General features: G+C 44.5%; 1 protein-coding gene across 1 annotated transcript in view; it reads left to right on the top strand.

The window, feature by feature from the left end:
• Positions 1-21,077, top strand: part of Lmntd1 (lamin tail domain containing 1) — a 50,208-nt gene that overhangs the window by 8,732 nt on the left and 20,399 nt on the right. Inside the window, exons 4-7 of the mRNA XM_075982157.1 lie at positions 10,165-10,351; positions 12,155-12,274; positions 17,946-18,166; positions 18,880-19,052. Of these exons, the coding sequence (XP_075838272.1) occupies positions 10,165-10,351; positions 12,155-12,274; positions 17,946-18,166; positions 18,880-19,052 (701 nt within the window). The remainder of the gene's footprint in view (positions 1-10,164; positions 10,352-12,154; positions 12,275-17,945; positions 18,167-18,879; positions 19,053-21,077) is intronic.

Below are 21,077 nucleotides of genomic sequence, written 5' to 3' on the forward strand. Positions count from 1 at the left end.
CTGTCTCAGGTGGGGCAGATACTCCATCCCGCTTGTTTGGGCACAGTTAGGATGTTTCCAGTCAGTATTTCTTTTCCAACACCAACATCTCCAACATCTCCAGGGATCGCTTTAATATTTTCCAACAGGAGAAAAAGGTTTGTGGGAAAACAGGGCATGAAGCAGAGGGGTTGTTAGAGTTCTCACTACACACACATTTGAGCTCTCCCTAAGCTCTCACAGTCACGTGAGTGAGCTCTCCCTAAGCTCTCACAGTCACGTGAGTGAGCTCTCCCTAAGCTCTCACAGTCACGTGAGTGAGCTCTCCCTAAGCTCTCACAGTCACGTGAGTGAGCTCTCCCTAAGCTCTCACAGTCACGTGTGTGAGCTCTCCCTAAGCTCTTACAGTCACGTGTGTGAGCTCTCCCTAAGCTCTCAGCAGTCACGTGTGTGAGCTCTCCCTAAGCTCTCAGTCACGTGTGTGAGCTCTCCCTAAGCTCTCACAGTCACGTGTGTGAGCTCTCCCTAAGCTCTCACAGTCACGTGTGTGAGCTCTCCCTAGCTCTCACAGTCACGTGTGAGAGCTCTCCCTAAGCTCTCAGTCACGTGTGTGAGCTCTCCCTAAGCTCTCACAATCACGTGTGTGAGCTCTCCCTAAGCTCTCACAGTCAGCTGTGAGCTCTCCCTAAGCTCTCACAGTCACGTGTGTGAGCTCTCCCTAAGCTCTCACAGTCAGCTGTGAGCTCTCCCTAAGCTCTCACAGTCACGTGTGTGAGCTCTCCCTAAGCTCTCACAGTCAGCTGTGAGCTCTCCCTAAGCTCTCACAGTCACGTGTGAGCTCTCCCTAAGCTCTCACAGTCACGTGTGAGCTCTCCCTAAGCTCTCACAGTCACCTGTGAGCTCTCCCTAAGCTCTCAGCAGTCACCTGTGAGCTCTCCCTAAGCTCTCACAGTCAGCTGTGAGCTCTCCCTAAGCTCTCAGCAGTCACCTGTGAGCTCTCCCTAAGCTCTCACAGTCACGTGTGTGAGCTCTCCCTAGCTCTCACAGTCACGTGTGAGCTCTCCCTAAGCTCTCACAGTCAGCTGTGAGCTCTCCCTAAGCTCTCACAGTCACGTGTGTGAGCTCTCCCTAAGCTCTCACAGTCACGTGTGAGCTCCCCCTCTGACTGAGCCCTGCCCCACTTAGTTCCTTGAGAGCAGATGACTCTAAGGGGCGACCTTCCCGTCCACCCTCCTTCTCTACCTCCAATATAGTTTGCTGTCCGTTGCTGCGGTTAAACACTAACCAAGCAGATCAGGGCAGGAAAGGGTTTATCTGGCTTATACTTCCAGGTCAGAATCCACCTGTGTCGGGTGCCAGAGCAGGAACCATGGAGGAACTCTGCTTGCTGGCTCACCCTGGCTCATGCCTACCTGACTCTCCTAGATTTCCCAGGACCATCTCCCGAAGGAATGGTGCTGCCCACCATGAGCTGAGCCCTCCTACATCAATTAACAATGAAAACATAACCCCCCAGACCTGCCCATAGACAGTCTGATCAAGGCTTTGCGCTCAGATGACCTTCACTGTGTCATATTGACGACTAAAGCTGAGTAGTTCTCCCAAGGGATTTCCTCATTCTGTAGTCTAGAGTCAGAAGGGGCAAGCTCAGGGCTGAGACGGGCTCTGGCCGTGATTGGTGCATGGACTGCAGAGGTCCTCTTGTCACCAGAAGACTCCCAATCAGACTGAGCACATCACCCTACCTGGTGGAAGTCTCTCCCCTCTTCACCAGGAAGTACGGCCCCATCATACACTCCCTATTACTAACTCAGAGGCCACTTGTAACATTGTTGAGACTGTCACAGTCAGCAGAATGGACAGCAAGTCACAGGGCGACAAACTTGGACGCCAGAAAGCACAGTCAGCAGCCTGACACTACACAGGGCCATGTTTAAGGAAAACAGGTGCCATTCATTTCCTGGTGACATAGCCTTGGATCTTCTCAAGGTCCTTACAAATCAAATGCATACAAAAGCTGCAGACAGGCTCATCCCGCTGAAGATCACAAGCAGAGGTCTCAAGGCAACTGTCCCAGTAAAGACAAATGCAGACTTTTCAGGGAAGAGAAGGGACAGCTACGAAGGCTGTGGCATCAGATTAGCAGCAGCCTCGGAATTTCCACAGCCGTGTGAAGCATTTCTCTGTAGCATTTGGTCTCGTGTCAGAAGGAGGCTGAATCAAGTTCCCTGCCACGAACAACAGCTTGTTCCAGACAAGCAAATTTGTCTTATTTATGTGCATAAACACAAAGTTTAGGACAATAATAAAGCTTCACTTGGCCATGCATGATTCTTAAAAAGCAACTACATCTACTTGTTTATATATGCTACAAAAAAGATCAACCTATATAATATTACCTAAGTAAACAAGAAATAAGCAACTTCCAAAACTCTAGAAATCACAGAGACATCTCACTGCCTGGACAGTCACCCAAAATTCTTTTGTACTGTTGGGGCATCCATCTTCGGCCTACAGGCCCATAGTATCCAGCAGACATTTCCATGAAGCAGGAAATTTTAAAGACAGTTCAGTCACTATCTGCTGTGTCCTGCAGAATGTTTCGCAGACTCTTTCATGAGTCAGGAACCCCAAAGAATCATCTCACCTTAGGCAAGTTCAGTAGTCCTCTCTCTGCGGGTTCTCTGTGTCCAGTTTATGCAACAGTCCAGGCAAGAGCAGTTTCTTGCGCAAATGGCTAACCAACTCCATAAGGAGACTCTTCAATGCCCATTCTCTTGAAGTAGCTGGTGCTGTCAGCAGCAGACATGTCTCATTGTCATGAAAAGCCCTAAGTTATTAAAACATTTAAAATGCCATATTCTGTAGTCTTTGAAAAATATGAAGAATGCCTATCTTACTGAAATATATCTCTATATATCTAGAAAATCTAACTAACATGACTACAAGCTTGACTATTATTGATCATTATCCATTAACAATCTATATTTCCTAATTATACATTACATTTTAAAAATGAACTACACAATCACAATACCTTAATCAATATTAGAAATACATATACATACAACAAAATTGACCTTAAATCCATACCAATGCAAATTATTCATATCTATATCATATCCCTCTTTAAATGTAAAAGAACATTTATAAACAATATTTGGGAACATGGACGCAGTTTTTTCTCTCCAAACTGCTTCCTGCTGTATGGGGGTGCTGTTATTCAGGTCTTTTATGGTGTAACCTGTGTGCCAGGTTCATCTCAGTCAGCAGTTGAGTGAAATAACTTTTGAGGGTGTTCACAGCAACCTTTCAGGAGTACGTGGTCTATCATACCACATTGGGATAGAAACAATCCACAGGGTCTCATCCTCTGTGAAAACAAAAGAAGAACTTTTCCAAAGCATCATAAGCTTAGATCCAAATTTTGAAGTCAAACTATTTTCAAAATATCTATCTTGGATTAGTTCAGCAGCATTTGTAAACAAATATTGTTTAGCAGCTGTTGCTCCTTCCTCAGCATTCAAACGATTCAAAGAGAGCATAATAGCATACAGTATCAAGATTCTCTGTGGATTTTCCATCTTTATGTGCCTTTATTTTAACCTCTGCTTCTTTTATTTTTACTTTTTGAGACAGGTTCTCTGTATATCTTTGTCCTGGAATAACTCTGCAGACCGGGCTGTCCTTGAACTCACAGAGATCCAGCCATCTCTGCCTCCCAGGCATTGGGGTTAAAAGTGTGTCCTGCCACACCTTGAGGTCATAGAGATCAATCTACCCCTGCCTCCCAAGTGTTGGGATTAAAGGTGTGTACCACCACACCCAACTACTCTCTTTCTTTCTTTACTTTAAGAACTTTAACTTTTTTTTTCAAGCCTGCATATATTTTTAAACACACTGTAAACCATTTAGAGGTTTTTTTCTCTTTGAATCTCTCTTTACTCTATATCCACTTTTTCTGACCACATGAGTCTTTATGGAGAGGATTAAAGCCGTGGCTTTGATGACTGGATCCAGTCCATTCCTTAGCTTTCCAGCTTTATGGCAGAGGTACCAGCTGTAGCCATTTTTTATTGCCACAACTCTATGGTGTTTCAAGGTCCCTGCCAGCAAGCAAGCTGCAGCATTCTACTCACAGACCACACTCAGTCAGACTGCCTGAGTCAGTTTGTTCAGACAGGACAGCCCAGAAAGCTGGCATTTTAACACGACGCAGCTTTTTTCCTGTTATGGCTGAAAACCGAAAAGTATGCATTCAACTTTTCATCAACACCCTTTAAGTGTTTTGTGGCAGGACCTATTAAAAGAGCTGCAGGGTTTTGCAGCTAAAACTGAATCAGGAAGCTTCTCTTAGATGAGAGCGCTTGCTTGCCTGTAGCAAGCAGAGCAGACCCCAGAAGTTGCTGCTACCAGGAAAACATACTTTACTCTATTCTTTCCCAAGCTTTCTCAGGCTTTCTGTGGATGTAGTTATCCACGTTGGGCACCATTCTGTACATGAGGGCCTGCTTGGCACACAAACATCTAGTTCATAAAAGCCATTGAAATGCTTTAAAGCCAGAGTTTGCACTGGCGACACAGCCCAGGAACCCCCACAGCTTTTTTTTTCTGTCGCTATTGCTGAAACAGAAAATCTCTCTATGGCACATCCTAGCAAACGGCAAAAAGCTGTGTTAAACTCTCTTTCTCTCCTTTTTAAGCCCTCTCAGGTTTTTAAGTGGATTTAGTCCATCACGTTGGGCGCCATTTGTAGTGATGAGGCAAGCAGGCCTGCTTTTCATCCCACTTGGCTCCCACACGGTTTGCTTAGCCCCAGAAATAACAACACACAAACTGTATTCATTTAAGCACTGCCTGGCCCATTATATCTAGCCTCTTCTTGGCTAACTCTCACATCTTGCTTAACCCATTTCTATTAATGTGTGTAGCACCACAATGTGGTGACTTACCAGGAAGATTTTAGCCTACATCCATCTCGGAGAGGAGAGGCATGGTGTCTGCCTCACTGCCTTCTTCCTCCCAGCATTCTGTTCTGTCTACTCCGCCCACCTAATTTTCTGCCCTATTAAAAGGCCAAGGCAGTCTGTTTATTAACCAATGAAAGTAACACATAGACAGATGACCATCCTATATCATGCTTTAGAACAAAGGTCACATAGAGACCATTATGAGGTAAGACAAAGGAAATCTAAAAAGAAAAAAAATGTGTTCTATAAAAAATAAAAGTGGGTTTGAGAGTTTGATTTCAGGGGTGCCTATGATGGAAGGAGAACCAACTCCATAAACTGTTCTCTGACTTTACATACTTATAGCAGGACCTGCATGTATGTACACACACACACACATACACACACCAGCCACACCTGCATGTATGTACACACACACACCAGCAGCACCTGCATGTATGTACACACACAGACACACACCAGCAGCACCTGCATGTATGTACACACACACACACCAGCAGCACCTGTATGTATGCACACACACACACACACACACACACACACACACACATGCATGCTCACACACACATGAATAAATGTAGTCAAATAAATAAAATGTAAAAATCTCATTATGGCTGTGGTTACGGAAGAGTAAGGAGGAAACAGAATGAATATGTGGATGAACTATTTTCCCAGGAACAGACAATTTCTCCCAAAGCACTAAAGACAACAAGCCAAAGATTCAATGACCGTTGCCAACTCACAGCACATAAAGAAAGAAGCCAGACAACACAGGTCCATTGTAAAGACTTCTGAAAGAGCATGCTTAAATATCTAAAGACATCTTCAAAGACACAGTGAAAACATTGCCGCACAGCTGATTTACTGTGAGGAAGAAGAGGAAGAGGAGGAGACAGTGACAAGGGACACTGAAATAAGTCTTCAAGAAGAGCATTGGGATGAAACCTGCAGGCCAGATAGGCAGCGGTTCTGACTTGGTGCTCCTAAATCATACGTGTGTGTGTGTGTGTGTGTGTGTGTGTGTGTGTGTGTGTTAGTTTTATTCTGTTGCCACCAGCTTCCTGACTTAAAATAAGCGGAAGAGCACCTCTCTTTGAACATAGTTTGTTATCTGTGTGTGAGAGAGAGGGTGGGCAGAGGGAGCGAGCACACGCATGTAGAAACTAAAGAACGACCGGGGGTTCCTGTGTCTCCTGCCAACATGTGATTCCAAGCATAGAACTCAGGTCAGCAGGCTTGGCAGCAAGGGCCTTTACCTGCTGCGCCATCTTGCTGGCCCTCACTACAATTCTGTAGGTATAAGACTGGGTTGGTTTGCCTGACTTTTATTGTTAGAGTTTTACGAAGTCACAGCCAGGTATCAGACAGCTGAGCTCGGGGGAGAACCTGGGATCAAGTTCTTAGTTTTAATCTAAGGCCCTGGCTGAGAACCTGGGATCAAGTTCTTAGTTTTAATCTAAGGCCCTGGCTGAGAACCTGGGATCAAGTTCTTAGTTTTAATCTAAGGCCCTGGCTGAGAACCTGGGATCAAGTTCTTAGTTTTAATCTAAGGCCCTGGCTGAGAACCTGGGATCAAGTTCTTAGTTTTAATCTAAGGCCCTGGCTGAGAACCTGGGATCAAGTTCTTTCAGACTTAGCCAAATGCAGTTCCTCTGGCTTGGGGACTGGGGTCCCACTTCCTGGCCGAGCATCATCATGGAGTCCTCAGTGTTCACACACAGGCCCTGCAGCCACCACCACCACCAGCAGCAGCAGCAGTGTGCTCAGGTCGTTCCTGCTGCTCACCACCAGCAGCAACAGCAGTGTGCTCAGGTCGTTCCTGCTGCTCACCACCACCACCAGCAGCAGCAGCAGTGTGCTCAGGTCGTCCCTGCTGCTCACCACCAGCAGCAGCAGCAGTGTGCTCAGGTCGTTCCTGCTGCTCACCACTACCACCAGCAGCAGCAGCAGTATGCTCAGGTTGTCCCTGCTGCTCACCACCAGCAGCAGCAGTGTGCTCAGGTCGTCCCTGCTGCTCACCACCAGCAGCAGCAGTGTGCTCAGGTCGTCCCTGCTGCTCACCACCAGCAGCAGCAGCAGCAGTGTGCTCAGGTCGTCCCTGCTGCTCACCACCACCAGCAGCAGCAGTGTGCTCAGGTCGTCCCTGCTGCTCACCACCACCAGCAGCAGCAGTATGCTCAGGTTGTCCCTGCTGCTCACCAGCAGCAGCAGCAGCAGCAGTGTGCTCAGGTCGTCCCTGCTGCTCACCACCACCAGCAGCAGCAGCAGTGTGCTCAGGTCGTCCCTGCTGCTCACCACCACCAGCAGCAGCAGTGTGCTCAGGTCGTCCCTGCTGCTCACCAGCAGCAGCAGCAGCAGCAGTGTGCTCAGGTCGTCCCTGCTGCTCACCACCACCAGCAGCAGCAGCAGTGTGCTCAGGTCGTCCCTGCTGCTCACCACCACCACCAGCAGCAGCAGTAGTGTGCTCAGGTCGTCCCTGCTGCTCACCACTACCACCAGCAGCAGCAGCAGTGTGCTCAGGTCGTTCCTGCTGCTCACCACCAACAGCAGCAGCAGTGTGCTCAGGTCGTCCCGCTGCTCACTTGGAGTTACTCCCTGAACTTTAAGGACTCATTGGATTGGGGGCCTGTTAAAAAGCTAGGGTAGTCTCTCTCTTACAACCTACACTTTTGCGGCTGCAGAACCTCTCCGGCTTTTCAAGAGCATAGTCACAGGCCTCGAGGTGAAAGATGGGTACATTAGGCTACCACAACAGTTTAAACGCAGCTAGCACAACACTGAAGAAAGAAAATAAGGGAAGAATTATCAAAAAAGGAAAAAAGTAAATACTGCAAAGCAGTGTGATCTGGTTGTTCATCCCAGGCACAGGCTGGAAGCCCCGTCAATAGAGCAGATAGACCCTCTCAGTGTCCAGGCCCTTGCTGCAACCAGCAGGGATAGCATTTGTGACTTCATAGCACAGCCACGAAGATTAGCTCATACAGTCCCTGAACTGATTTGAGAGAGAGCTGTGGCCTCTGCCTTGGGGATGTGTGTGCATAGATTAAACATTATACTATCAATCAGTTATGAAAATGCAAAATAACTGATACAAAGGTGAATAAAGTGGTATTAAATGTAGTTTGCCAAAAAGGAAAACTAAGTGGCCAGGTCAGGGGCGAGCGCATTGAAATCATGACACATTTTGTAATCGTGGTACTGAAAAAGTTAATTGTTCTCAAATGGAAGGGCTGGCAAGGATGTGGGCAGCAGGAGGCAGGACCAGCCTTGTGTTGGCCCTGAGAGCCGTGCGCAGCCACAGGGGTTATGCTCTCTCAAGGAATTCTCTGTGGCCGCAGGCCAAGTCTGAGGTAGGAAGTGGTTTGGTCTCTGAAAGGAAGTCACAGAGTTTCCGGTAGGAATGTGGCAATGTCAGATTGGGACTGCACAAAGATTGTTCTGGAAGCTAAAGGGAGAGCATTCGAAGGGGGAAGAACTGGAGAAACCTGTTGGGGTGCTGTGACTGTGTCACACAGAGATGAGGGCCTGCTAAGGACGGTGGCCACCCAGACAAACAGACATGGGGGAAGCAGGAGAATGCGGGCATGAGACGTCATGAGGAGAAGAGAGGGACGTCAGGCCAGTTTTAGGCAGTGATACAGTTCAGTTCACAGCTGGTCAGAAGGGTGAGCTCAGAGGTACCACTAGGGACTTGTGAGTAGTTGTCCCCATAAGTTGTGTAGAAGCTGCTTAGGCTTAGTGGCTTCCTGCAACCTCAGTGCTCAGAAAGGGAAGACAGGAGACCTCCGGGCGAGGCTAGCCAGACCAGCTAAAAGAGCCATCTGCATTCAGCAAGAGCTGCTGCCTCGAGGGGATGAGGGCAGAGTGATAGAGGAAAACAGCCAACATCAAACTCATGCCTCCACACGCACACTCATGAGCATGTGCAAACACGTGGGCCTCCCACATATGAACAAGCAAATTCATACACATGTATGCAATAACATTTTAAATTTGGCATATAGATAAGAAAATGAGGGAAAATAGAGAGATAAAGCAATGCAAATATGTTTTTGTCAAATGACTGATATGTGAACAACTTGAATTATTATAATCAGCTGAGAAATGTTGGTGCTGTTTCTAACACACTACAAGCCAGTCATGACCTTCAGGCGTGTTGCAAGCGACACTCTGAAAAATGCAGATGTGTCCATAGCTAACACAGGCTCTGTAACATACTATAGTCTAGATACAAATTAGAGGCAAAAATGCCATTATGTGTGTATAATGTCGCATCCAGATTATTTTGAACTCACAGTGGCTGTTCATCCTCATGGTCACTTTATCAAGAAACAGCTCTGTGCTTTAACTTTTGGTGTCCGTAGTTTAAGACTTACTTTTTTATGCATATGTGTGAGTGCCTGCATGTATGACTGTACCACATGCGTGTGATGTCCTTGGGGCCAGGAGAGGGCATCAGCTCCCCGAACTGGAGTTACCAGAGGTTGGGAGTTATCTTGTGTGTTCTGGAAACCAAACCCAGGCCCTCTGAAAGGCCAGAGAGTGCTCTTAGCCAGTGAGCTATCTCTCCAGCCCCTTGATTTCCTTTTGAGTGTTTGGTGTCATGGTGGCTTCTCTTGAGAGCAAGACGCAGAGCAAGCTGTAACCACGCTTTCCTGTAACACTGGGCACCTGAGCACATCTTGGGTTTTCTTTGTTTTATGTCAAATGGATATTATTACTGCTCTAATAGGTCAAGACTGTTTTCTTAGGTTGCTAAATACACAAGTTCGGGGGCTGGAGAGATGGCTCAGTGGTTAAGAGCACTGGCTGCCCTTCCAGAGGACCCAGGTTCAGTTTCCCCCACCTACATGGCAGCTCACTATTGTCTGTGACTCTAGTCCACATGACCCAGTGGCTGAATACTACACACGTGTACTGCACAGACATGCATGCAAGCAAAACACCCATACACACAAAAGTAAATCATTAAAAAAATCTGCAAGTTCCATCTATAGCCTATCCATTCATTATCTGGGCTTTATTTCATTTTGGGGCTCTCATGACACCTTAGCTAGGTTGGAGCTTGCTGCCTAGACTAGACTGACCTTGAACTTGTGATTCTCCTGCTGCTCTTCTGAGTGCTGAGATTATAGGCAGGCACTGTATTACTGAGTTCTTACTATGTACCAAAGACCTTTCTACCCAAACCCACCTTCTATATCTTATATTTTAGTTCTCTCGAAGACATCAAAATAGCTGATGTAAACGTCAAGGGATTGTTCGTGCGGCTCGTTAACTCTTCCGAAGACAAAGAAGTGGAGATTGGAAACTACATTCTCCAACAGAATGTGAACGGGCACGCAGTTTCCCTGTACCGATTTCCCCACAACATCACGATGCAGGCCAGTTCCACGGTGACAGTAAGTATGAGCTGGAGCCATCATAAATTTGGAGTAACATGACCTAGGATCACCATCAGCTAAGAACACTGTGAGCTGGGAATACCGTGAGCTGGGGACACCATGAGGTGGGGACACCGTGAGCTGGAGACACCATGAGGTGGGGACACCATGAGCTGGGAACACCATGAGCTGGAAACACTGTAGGCTGGGGACACCAGGAGCCAAGAACACAATGATGTGAGAACAGTGTACATTGGATACCATGTAGAGATACAATGTCCTGGGAACACCCTGAGCTGAGAATGCACTGAGTTGGGAAACCATGAGCTGAGAGTATCAGGAACTGGAAATGCTTTAAGCTAGAAACACCGTGACCTGAGAAATAGTTAGTGAGAATTCCTTGGGCCCAGAATACCTTGGAATGGAAGTCCCATGTCTAGAAGATACAGTGGATTAAGAATGTAGGAATCCCAGGAGCTGAGAACAAGCTGAGCTGGGAATACCATGACCTGGGAAAGCTGTGAGTTAGGAGCCCTTGGAGCTAGAAATACAGTGAGTTGGGAGGACCATGTGCTGGGAATCTCAAGATTTGACCAGGATTTGAGAATACGGTGATCTGGGGAAAAACAAGAGCTGGGAATCACATTTCCTAAAATAGAGTGAGGTGGAATATCATGAGCTGGGGATATAATGAGCTAGGAACACCGTAGGCTGGGAATATAATGATGTGAGAATTCCAGGAGCTGAGAGTTCTGTGATCTGGTAAATATAATCAGTTTGAAATATCATGATCTGGGACCACCAGAAGCTGAGAACATTGTGAACCGAGAATGCCAGGATCTAAGATTATGGTGAGCTGAGGATGCTGTGAGCTGAAACTATATTAGTGTGCTGGGAATATCAGCAAGGAATATCAGGAGCTAGGGAAAACTATGAGCCAGGACCACCTTGAGCTGAACCCCATGAGCAAGGGTACCATGAGATAATAATAAGGTGAGCTGGGGGATACCAGGAGCGAAGAAGAGTGAGCTGGGCACATTGTGAGCTGAGAATATCAGCCCGGTGTGTAAAGAGAAAACCCCTCTCCAGCCTGTGACTTGGCACAGCGGCCTCTTGGACACTTGGACTTTGTACTGTGATGTTTGTGATTTATGGTGGGACCAATAGATCCCACACTTCCATCTCCACACCATTCTCCAGTTTAGTATACAGTCTTAGTTTGTCTTGTCCGCTAGCTACATCCTAAGGTCCTACACTAAGAGAACACGTTCTTAAAACACAAGCCAAGAGATTATTGGCCCAGAGAGCAGATGCTAAGTCGGTTCTCCACTCTGCCCATGTCTCTCTGAGCCTGGGGTGTCCAGTCCTTGGCAGTAGGGTGTAGGAGTATATCATCTTTGTTTTGCATGACATTGTGATAAGACGTTGTCTTCTACAAAGTTCACATTGGACAACAATACAATCAAGTTACAAAACAAAACAAACCCTTAAAGATACCTCAGTAAGTTTACAATGTGCAGTTGGGCTGCCTTTGTAGCTATCCTGGGTCACTCGCAGCCCACAGGCCATGGACTGGACAGTTGTTTAAACTGTGCTCAGTCACTGTTTGTGTTCCATTATATTTTAAAATAACTTATAAGCACAGATAGCCGCAGGAGGCCATGACACAAGGGTCCCGTGTGCCCTGGAGCCCAGCCCAGGCAAATGCAGGGAGACCTTTCTCATCTTTAATGACACTGAAAACCTTATCTGTTCAGAAAGATTACTAACAGTGTGACATCTATGGATCTAAGTTGTCAGCAACAAACTGCTTTCTCAAAGGTGTGGGCCGCAGCAGCAGAAGCAAAGCCCGAGCCACCAACAGACTTTGTTTGGGAGGAACAGAACAGGTTCCGATCCAGTCCTGACTGCACGACGATCCTGTGCAAACCCAACGGTGAGGTAAGTGTCGGGGTCAAAGGTTGTTACCTGACAGCCAGCCCACATGTTCCCCTTCTGCTCTGTTGCTCTCACTTCCTGCAAAGCATGACTAGAGTCCCCTCAAATTCCGCAGCTGTCCCTCCGCTCTGTGCTCACAGCTGGCCAGCAGGAGCTGTGCTGTCCTGTGTTATAAAGGCTGCTACAGATTCAGAGTCGGGGGTGGGTTTTGTTTTTGATGCTATCTGGAAGTGTGGGATAAGGAAGGAAATGGATACAGCATTCTCTGGTCAGTTTATGCAAATTATTTCTTGAGATTCTCGCCTATTCTCCAGGCTGAACTCGCACAAGAATTGTAACACAAAGTCTTGATCCCTGCACTCAGGAGGTGATTAAGCTAATGGAAGGGCTTATACTCTTAATTTGAAATGACTGTCTTTTATACAGACTACAACTGGATATGTTAAAATCTGTGATTCTTTCCCAATGCTTGATACTTTTACGCTTTCCTTGGTATGATTCTAGCATAGTTAGTAACCCACGGACATACCTGTAGGATTTAACCATATCCCTCCTTACGACAGTCAAGTACTATTTGTTTTTCAAAACTGGTCTTCAGATTTTTCTAAAATTCTTGTCTTCTTATTCCAAGACAAATTTACTATGCTGCAGAAGCACTAGCCCCCACACTGTGTTGATCAGGATATGAGTTTCCTTCTTCCTTCACTGCATGGCCATACTGGGTCACTCTGCATGTAGAACAGGCTAGAGTGAGTTTTTAAAGATTTTAGTGTGTGTGTGTTTTTCTGTGTGTGTGTAGGTGTGTGTGTGCTATGTATGTGAATGTGTGCTGTGTATGTGAATCTGTGCTGTGTGTGTGGTATGTGAGTATGTGTTGTATGGTATGTGTATGAATGTATACTGTGTGGTGTGTGTTTGAGTTAGTGCTGTGATGTGTATGTGTGTACCCACAGAGCGTGTCATAGTCTCTAGATTGAAGTTACAGGTGGTTGTGAACCATCTGGTGTAGGTGCTGGAGACTGAACCCGGGTCCTCTATAAGAGCAGCAATCTTCCCTGCTAAGTTATCTCTTCAGCCCTTTGATGAGCTTAGGACTGGGAACTTCTAACGATTGTCTCTGACTGTAAACATAAGGGTATGTAATCTCGGTGACTTACTCATTCTCTTGAGATATCATCAGTGAAACACAGACTGAGGCTGATGGTCGACCAATCAAATGCCCTAGATTAAGACTAATGATTAGCCAATCAAATGCCTCAGATTAAGACTGATGCTTAGCCAATTAAATGGACCAAAGAAGCAAGCTGGTGTAGCAATCCTAATATCCAACAAAATAGACTTCAAACCAAAATTATCAAAAGAGATGAAGCATACACCTTCTTCTCAGAACCTCATGGAACATTCTCCAAAATTGACCACATACTTAACCACAAAGCAAATCTTAAAAGATACAAAAAATTGGAATAACCACCATATCTTATTGGCTCACCATGGCTTAAAGTCTTAGTTCAACAATAGCACAAACTTCAGAAAGCCTACAAACTGATGGAAACTGAACAACACTCAACTGAATTACCATAGGGTCAAGGAAGAAAAAATTAAAGATTTCCTAGAATTCAGTAAAAGCCAATGCAGAACATGCCCATACTTATGGGATACAATAAAAGCAGTGTTAAGAGAAAAGTTGATAGCATCAAGTGCCTAATAAAGAATTTAAAGAAATTTCATACTAGCAATTTAAAAATCACACCTGAAAGCTCTAGGAAAAAAAAGAAGCAAACTCACCCAAGAGGAGTAGACAACAGGAAATAAACTGAGGGCTAAAATCAATAAAATAGAAAAAAGAGAACAATACAAAGAACCAATGAAACAAAGAGTTGGTTCTTTGAGAAAATAAACAAGATAGACAAACCCTTATCCAAACTAAATAAAAGGCAGGGACAGAATATCCAAATTAACAAAACAGAAATGAAAAGGGGACATAACAGCAGACACTGAGGAAGTCCAGACAATCATTAGGTCATACTCCAAAAAAATTGGAAAATCTAAGAGATGAACAAATTTCTTGATAAATCTACATACCAAAATTAAACCAAGATCAGATAAACAATTTAAATAGACATATAACCTCTAAGAAAATAGAAGCAGTCATTAAAAGTCTCCCAACCAAGACAACCCCAGGACCAGATGGTTTCAAGACAGAATTGCTGTGGGACAATGGTCTTGTACCCTGTAAAGATTTGTCACTTTGTTTTGGTTTAATAAAAGACTGATTGGCTAGTAGCCAGGCAGGAAGTATAGGCAGGGTAACCAGAATAGGGGAAATCTTGGACGAGGAAAAGCTCAGTCTGTAGCCATCACCTAGTCGCAGAGGAAGCAAGATGAGAATGCCTCACTGATAAAAGGTACCAAGCCATGTGGCTGACACAGACAAGAATTATGGGTTAATATAAGATGTAAGAGTTAGTTAATAAGAAATCCTAAGCTAATAGACCAATCATTTTATAATTAATATAAGCCTCTGTGTTTATTTGGAACTGAACAGCTACAGGACCAGATAGTATAGAAACCTTTGTCTACACAGAATTCTACCAGACTTTCAAAGAAGAGCTAAAAACTAGTACACCTCAAATTATTCCACAATATAGAAACATAAGGAACATTGCCAAAATCTATGAGGCCATAGTCGCCCTAATACCCAACCACACAAAGACTCAACAAAGAAAGAAAATTACAGACCAATTTCCCTCCTGAACACAGATGCAGAAATACTCAACAAATTAACTGGCAAACTGCATCCAAGAGCACATCAAAAAGATCACCCACCATCATCAAGTGGGCTTCACTGCAGAGATGCAGGGATGGTTGAACACATGAAAATCTGGCAATGTAATCCACTTATAAACAAACTAAAAGAAAAAAAAAACACATGATCATCTCATGAGATGCTGAAAAATCATTTGATATAACCCAAAAACACTTCATGATAAAAATCTAAGAGAGATCAGAGATACAAAGAAAATACCTAAATATAATAAAAACAATATACAGCAGCCCAAAACTAACATCAAACTAAATGGAGAGAAACTCAAAGTGATTCCACTGAAATCAAGAATGACAAGGCTGTCTACTCTCTTCATATTTATTTAATATAGTACTTGAATTTCTAGCTAGAGCAATCAGACAACAAAAGAAGATCAAAGGGTTACAAATTGTAAAAGAAGTCAAAGTATCACTATTTGCATATGATAGTATACAAAAGTGATCCCAAAAAGGGAACTGCTACAGCTGATAAACACCTTGAGTGAAGTGACTGGGTACAAGCTTAGCTCAAAAAAAAAAAATCAGCAACCCTCTCATACACAAATGATAAAAGGCTGAGAAAGAAATCAGGAAAAAGGTAATCCTCCACAAACAATATAAAATATCTTGGTATAACTCTAACCAAGTAAGTGAAGGACCACTATGACAAGAACTTAAAGTCTTTGAAGAAAGAAAGTAGAGAAGAAAACAGAAGGTAGAAAGATCTCTTATGCTCATAGATTGGTGGGATTAACATAGTAAAAAATAACCATTTTGCCAAAAGCAATTTACACACTCACTGCAGTCCCTATCATTATCTCAACACAATTCTTTACAGACCACAAAAGAAAAATACTCGACTTCATATGGAAAAACAAAAAACCCAGGATAACTAAAACAATCTTGTACAATAAAGGAGCTGCTGAAGGTGTCACCGTTCCTGATCTCAAGATCTACTACAGAGCTATAGCATAAAAGTAGCATGGCATTGGCATAAAAACAGACACACTGACCAATAGAATTAAATTGAAGACCTAGAACTAAATCCACACACCTCTGAATACCTGACTTTTGACAAAGAAGTCAAAACTATACAATGGAGAAAAGAAAGTATGTTTAACAAATGGTGCTGACATTTCTGGATGTCAGCATGTAGAAGAGTGCAGATAGATCCATATCTATTGTCTGGCACAAAACTCAAGTCGAAGTGAATCAAGACCTCAATATAAAACCAGATACACTGCACCTAATAATAGAAACTGGGGAATAGCCTTGAACACATTGGCACAGAAGGCAGCTTCCTAAATAGAACACCAGTAGCACAGGCATTAAGACTAACAATTAATAAATGAAATCTCATGAAACTGAAAAGCTTCTGTAAGGTGAAGAACACTGTCAGTAGGACAGAACAGCAGCTACGTAATGGGAAAATCTCTTCACCAACCCCAAATCTGACGTAGGGCTGATCTCCAAAATATATAAAGAACTCAAGAAACTAGGCATCAAAAACAATAATCCAATTTAAAAATGGGGTATTGACCTAAACAGAGAATTCTCAACAGAAGAATCTCAAATGCCAGAGAAATACTTGAAGGGATGTTCATCAACTTTAGCCATCAGTGAAATGCAAATCAAAATGACTGAGATTCCATCTTAACAAATACAACTCTTGCCAGGGTAGGCTCATGGGGATCAGAAATGTAAGTAAAGAACACAAAGACATATTTAAAACTAATGAAACAGAAACCATAGAATAGTACTGGGAGGGAGTTTCGGTGAATACTGAAATCACCACATTTAATTTTCCATACACTTTTATACCCCAGTACCAAAGGGAGAAGGCAACAAAAGACTTCTTTAACATGATCCAAAGGACAACTCAACAGTTAATTGCTTCAACACTTTGAGATATCAAGTCATTAGCATTCTGCTGTTTAGGCAGTGAAGCCACCCTAGACCAAGTATCCTGAAGGAAGTCATTTCCCAGGTAACCTCATATTACAAAAGAAGGAGCAAAAGTATGCTTTCATATCCTGACCATCTGTCAGGATGGAATGGATCTACGTGCACGAGCCATCGTAATGTCAAAAGACCCGAGTAATCATATCCTGAGTCAGGATGTGTAGCTACACTTGCTGTCAACAATACTGAGCAAACTCCAAAGTCTCTGACCATCAGACAAGGTGGAATAGGCTCACATTTTTGGGCCTCCACAGTCTTACACCTATCAGAATGGCTAAGATCAAAAACAAATAACAGCTTATGCTAGAGAGGATATGGAGCAAGAAGAACACTCTTCTGTTTCTGGTGGGAATGCAAACTTATACAATCACTTTGGAAATCAATATGTTACTTTCTAAGAACATTGAGAATCATCTACTTCAAGACCCAGCAATACCACTCAAATGATGTTCAATCATACCACAAGGATACTTGCTCAGCTATGTTCATAGCAGCTTTATTTATAACAGCCAGAACCTGGAAACAACCTAGATGCCCCTCAACCAAAGAATGGATGAAGAAAATGTTGTACATTTACACAATAGAGTATTACTTAGCTGTTAAAAATAATGACATCAGGAAATTTGAAGGCAAATGGATGGAACCAAAAAATAATCACCCTGAGTGAGGTAACCCAGACCCAGAAAGACAAACATGGTATGTACTCACTCATACGTGGATATTAGCTGTAAAGTAAAGGATAACCAAGCTATAATCTACAAACCCAGAGAGACCAGGTAACAAGAAGGGCCCAAGGGGGAGACACAGAAACCCGGAACCAAAGCTGAATAACAGTGCAGTAGGCCTGTGGCTGTATAGACATACAGCTCCAGTGATATTTCATACTGAGAGCCCTCTTGGTTTCTGTTAGGCGATCGCCTGGTACACTCCGATCCACTGGAAGCAAGCATGGGAGAAGTTAGAGACCGACATTGAATTTGAGAGATGCTCAGTAGTGATTCCAACAGTGAAAAGCCATCTGTTTGGGTGGACAGTGGCATCTGCGTCCTCCATAAATAAGGAAAAACAAGAGTCAGCGAAGAGAGAGTCCTCCCAGTGCCAGATAGGGCACACCTGCCCTGCTCTTGAAAGGTAAAGAATACTTCATTTCCTATTTATTGAGCTCTTCCCCATCAGTACCCGAGCCTGTGGGATGCCCTGGGAGCCCGTGTACGATCATCAGTCAATGGGCCATGGCTCCAGTACAGTGTAGCACTGTGAAGAGAGCGGAGACCTGCGTACAGGCTCTGAAGGGTTAATCCTGAGGTCCCTGAGCCCCTTAAGAAGAAGCTCTTGGCACTGCTCGCTATTCGCTATTCGAGGCAAGGTAACTGTAGAGAGGTGGGAAGGTGACAGCGTCTCCATGTGCTTAGCAGGTAGAGTGGAAGCAGAAGTATGCAATGAATTTATCCTCCAGCTAGCTAGGGACAGAGTTGCAGAATTCCATTCCTCTTTAGCCAAATGCTATAGGTGACGCAATAAATACCCTGGCTACCAGATCCAGGAAAGACATACTCTTTCTAAACATTATTATGGTTCATTTCTATCTTATGTATGGGTGTTTAGCCTGTAGGCACAGAGACTAGCAGAGGACTTCTGGGAGTTACAGATTGCTAAAAGCCACCGTGTGGGTGCTGGAAACTGAAGCAGGTTCTCTGGAAGAGTGGCCCGTGTTGGCAACTGCTGAGCCAGCTCTCCAGCCCCCTCTAGGTTCCTTAAATGGGCTTTCTCTCTCATCGCACCTCCAATACTAACACTACTACATAAAAAAAAATGATTTCAAATCGGTCTTTCTCTTGTCGCAGAGAAAAGGAAATCTCGCCAACCGTTTTACCCAATCGGAGTCCTTGGTGCCGCAGTCCCGAGGCCTCCCCGCATCCCTACTGTTCGCTCATCGAATCAGAGGACCCAGACTTTTCCCAGAGCAGGTTGGGTGCACAGCTGAAGCCTCAGCCAGCCAAGCCTGAATCAGCCCCAGGTAAGCCATACGCAAGCATATGCCAGGAGAGAGGAAGAGATGAAGATTCGGGGGAGAGGAGAGAGCAAGGGGACAGCTTGTGCTCATGTGCGAAGTATTAAACACTACTCAGCCCCACGTGCCAGACTGTTTGAGCTCTTTGTCTCGACTATTACCTGAGAGAAATAGTTTGAAGAAGATATTCATTTTGGCTCATGCAGAGCTAGGTAGAGGGCTGTGTGGTTTGCCTGCTTTTCACCATGACAGAAGGGGTGGGGTGGGGGGAACTGTTCACCTCACAGCAGCCACAAACAAAAAGGAGCTGTGTCTGGAAGCCGCCAGCATAAGATTCAGCCACAGGGGAGCTCCGTCCTCCATCCAGCCCCATCTGCCAGTTCCGTCTTTAGAGTCTATTCAGATTTTGCATCCTGTCCCCGCCCCCGAATCCTCTCCCTCTGATTCTCACCTCTAAACACGGTTAGTGTTGGGGATTAAGCCATACAGAATCCTTTGGGGGAACTGATCATCAACTCTATAACAAAGGCTCTTACAGCAAGTATATAGGTTGTTTACTTGCAGTGGCTGTAGTAGAGTAGCTAACTTCCTGTTATTGAACCGATCAGCCATAAGAATCACGTGGCCAGCATGTGGCTGATCTGTTTAGGGGGTGTATTTATTTTGAGAAATGATCTCACTCTATATATCCCTGAAATTCACTCCTAGACTGTCTGTAAACTTAGGACGGTTCCCCAGCCTCAGCTCCTGTAGTAATTCTTGAAGGCTTATGAAAAGTGGTCCCATGTGTTACACTGTAACAGGAGACCAATAGCCACCACTTGTAAACAGAGCCCAACAGTGACCCCAAGTTATTGTTCTCATTCTCCCAGGAGTTCCGTCCTGAATAGGATCTTAGACTGGGTGGTTGTTGTTGTTTTACTTTTTGGATTTTTGAGATAGGGCCTCCTAGATGTCCCCAAATAGCCTTGAAGTCTTGAGCCTCCTGCCTCAGCCTCCTGAGGGCTGGGATTACTAGCATACATGGCTGTGCCTGGCTGAGTTGACATTTTTAACCCAGACTCTGTGATTGGATTTTGATAAGTCCCTGGGCCTTATACTTGCTGCAGAATTGTGTTTGTGTGACTTCTTCTGGTTGAGAGTATTTGAGGCTCCCCACAGGCCCCTAAACTCTTGAGAAGAACTGAATTTGAAGAACCCTGTACCAAGAAGGAACCAGATTCCAGTACTGAGATAGTTTCACACAGTGGCTGTAATCTGGAGACGCCATAGCTTATAGCCTTGTTTGGCAGTTGTGCATTTAAAAATAACTCTTAGGCAGAATCCCGGCGTACAATACACAGGCATCTCTGTCCACAGTGAGAGATAGATGGCCATGCTCAGTGCTCACAACCTTGATATTTGTCCTTGTCTGTGACCTCTAAGAACCATGAACCTAGAATTTCCTATTAAACACTAAAAGCCACAGTGTTAGAGTTGCTGGTACCTCCTGGAGAAAAGATGACTAGCCCCCTTTAGAAGTGGAATAATGGGTTCTAATAATTGATAATAATTAGTAGATATTATCAGTGATAATCCATTTTCATAAAACTGCATGCTAGTTGTATGCCCATGCTTTCCCAGCTATGAAATAAAATCTGAATCTGAATTGTCGAGGTTTTCCTTAAGCAAAGATCCTCTGTCAGAGAGACAAACGTGGTTCTTAGGACCCTGTTGTACAAAGGCCGCTTGTTTGTTCCTAGCTGCTCAGCCCCGAAATAATCACACAGAAACCATGTTATTTGCGATACTGTTTGGCCAATAGCTTAAGCATATTTCTAGCTAACTAATATCTTAAATTAACCCATATCCATTAATCTGTGTATCTCCATGTGGCTGTGGCTTACTGGGTAAGGTTCCTGCATCTGTCTCTGGCAGGGCTGCATGGCTTCTCACTGACTTCTCCTTCTTTCTCCCAGAATTCAGTTTAGTTTTCCCCACCTAGTTTTGTTCTGCCCTGCCATAGGCTCAAAGCAGTTCTTTATTAATCAA

This window comes from Microtus pennsylvanicus, chromosome 8 (genome assembly GCF_037038515.1).
Source record: "Microtus pennsylvanicus isolate mMicPen1 chromosome 8, mMicPen1.hap1, whole genome shotgun sequence".
NCBI lineage: Eukaryota > Metazoa > Chordata > Mammalia > Rodentia > Cricetidae > Microtus > Microtus pennsylvanicus.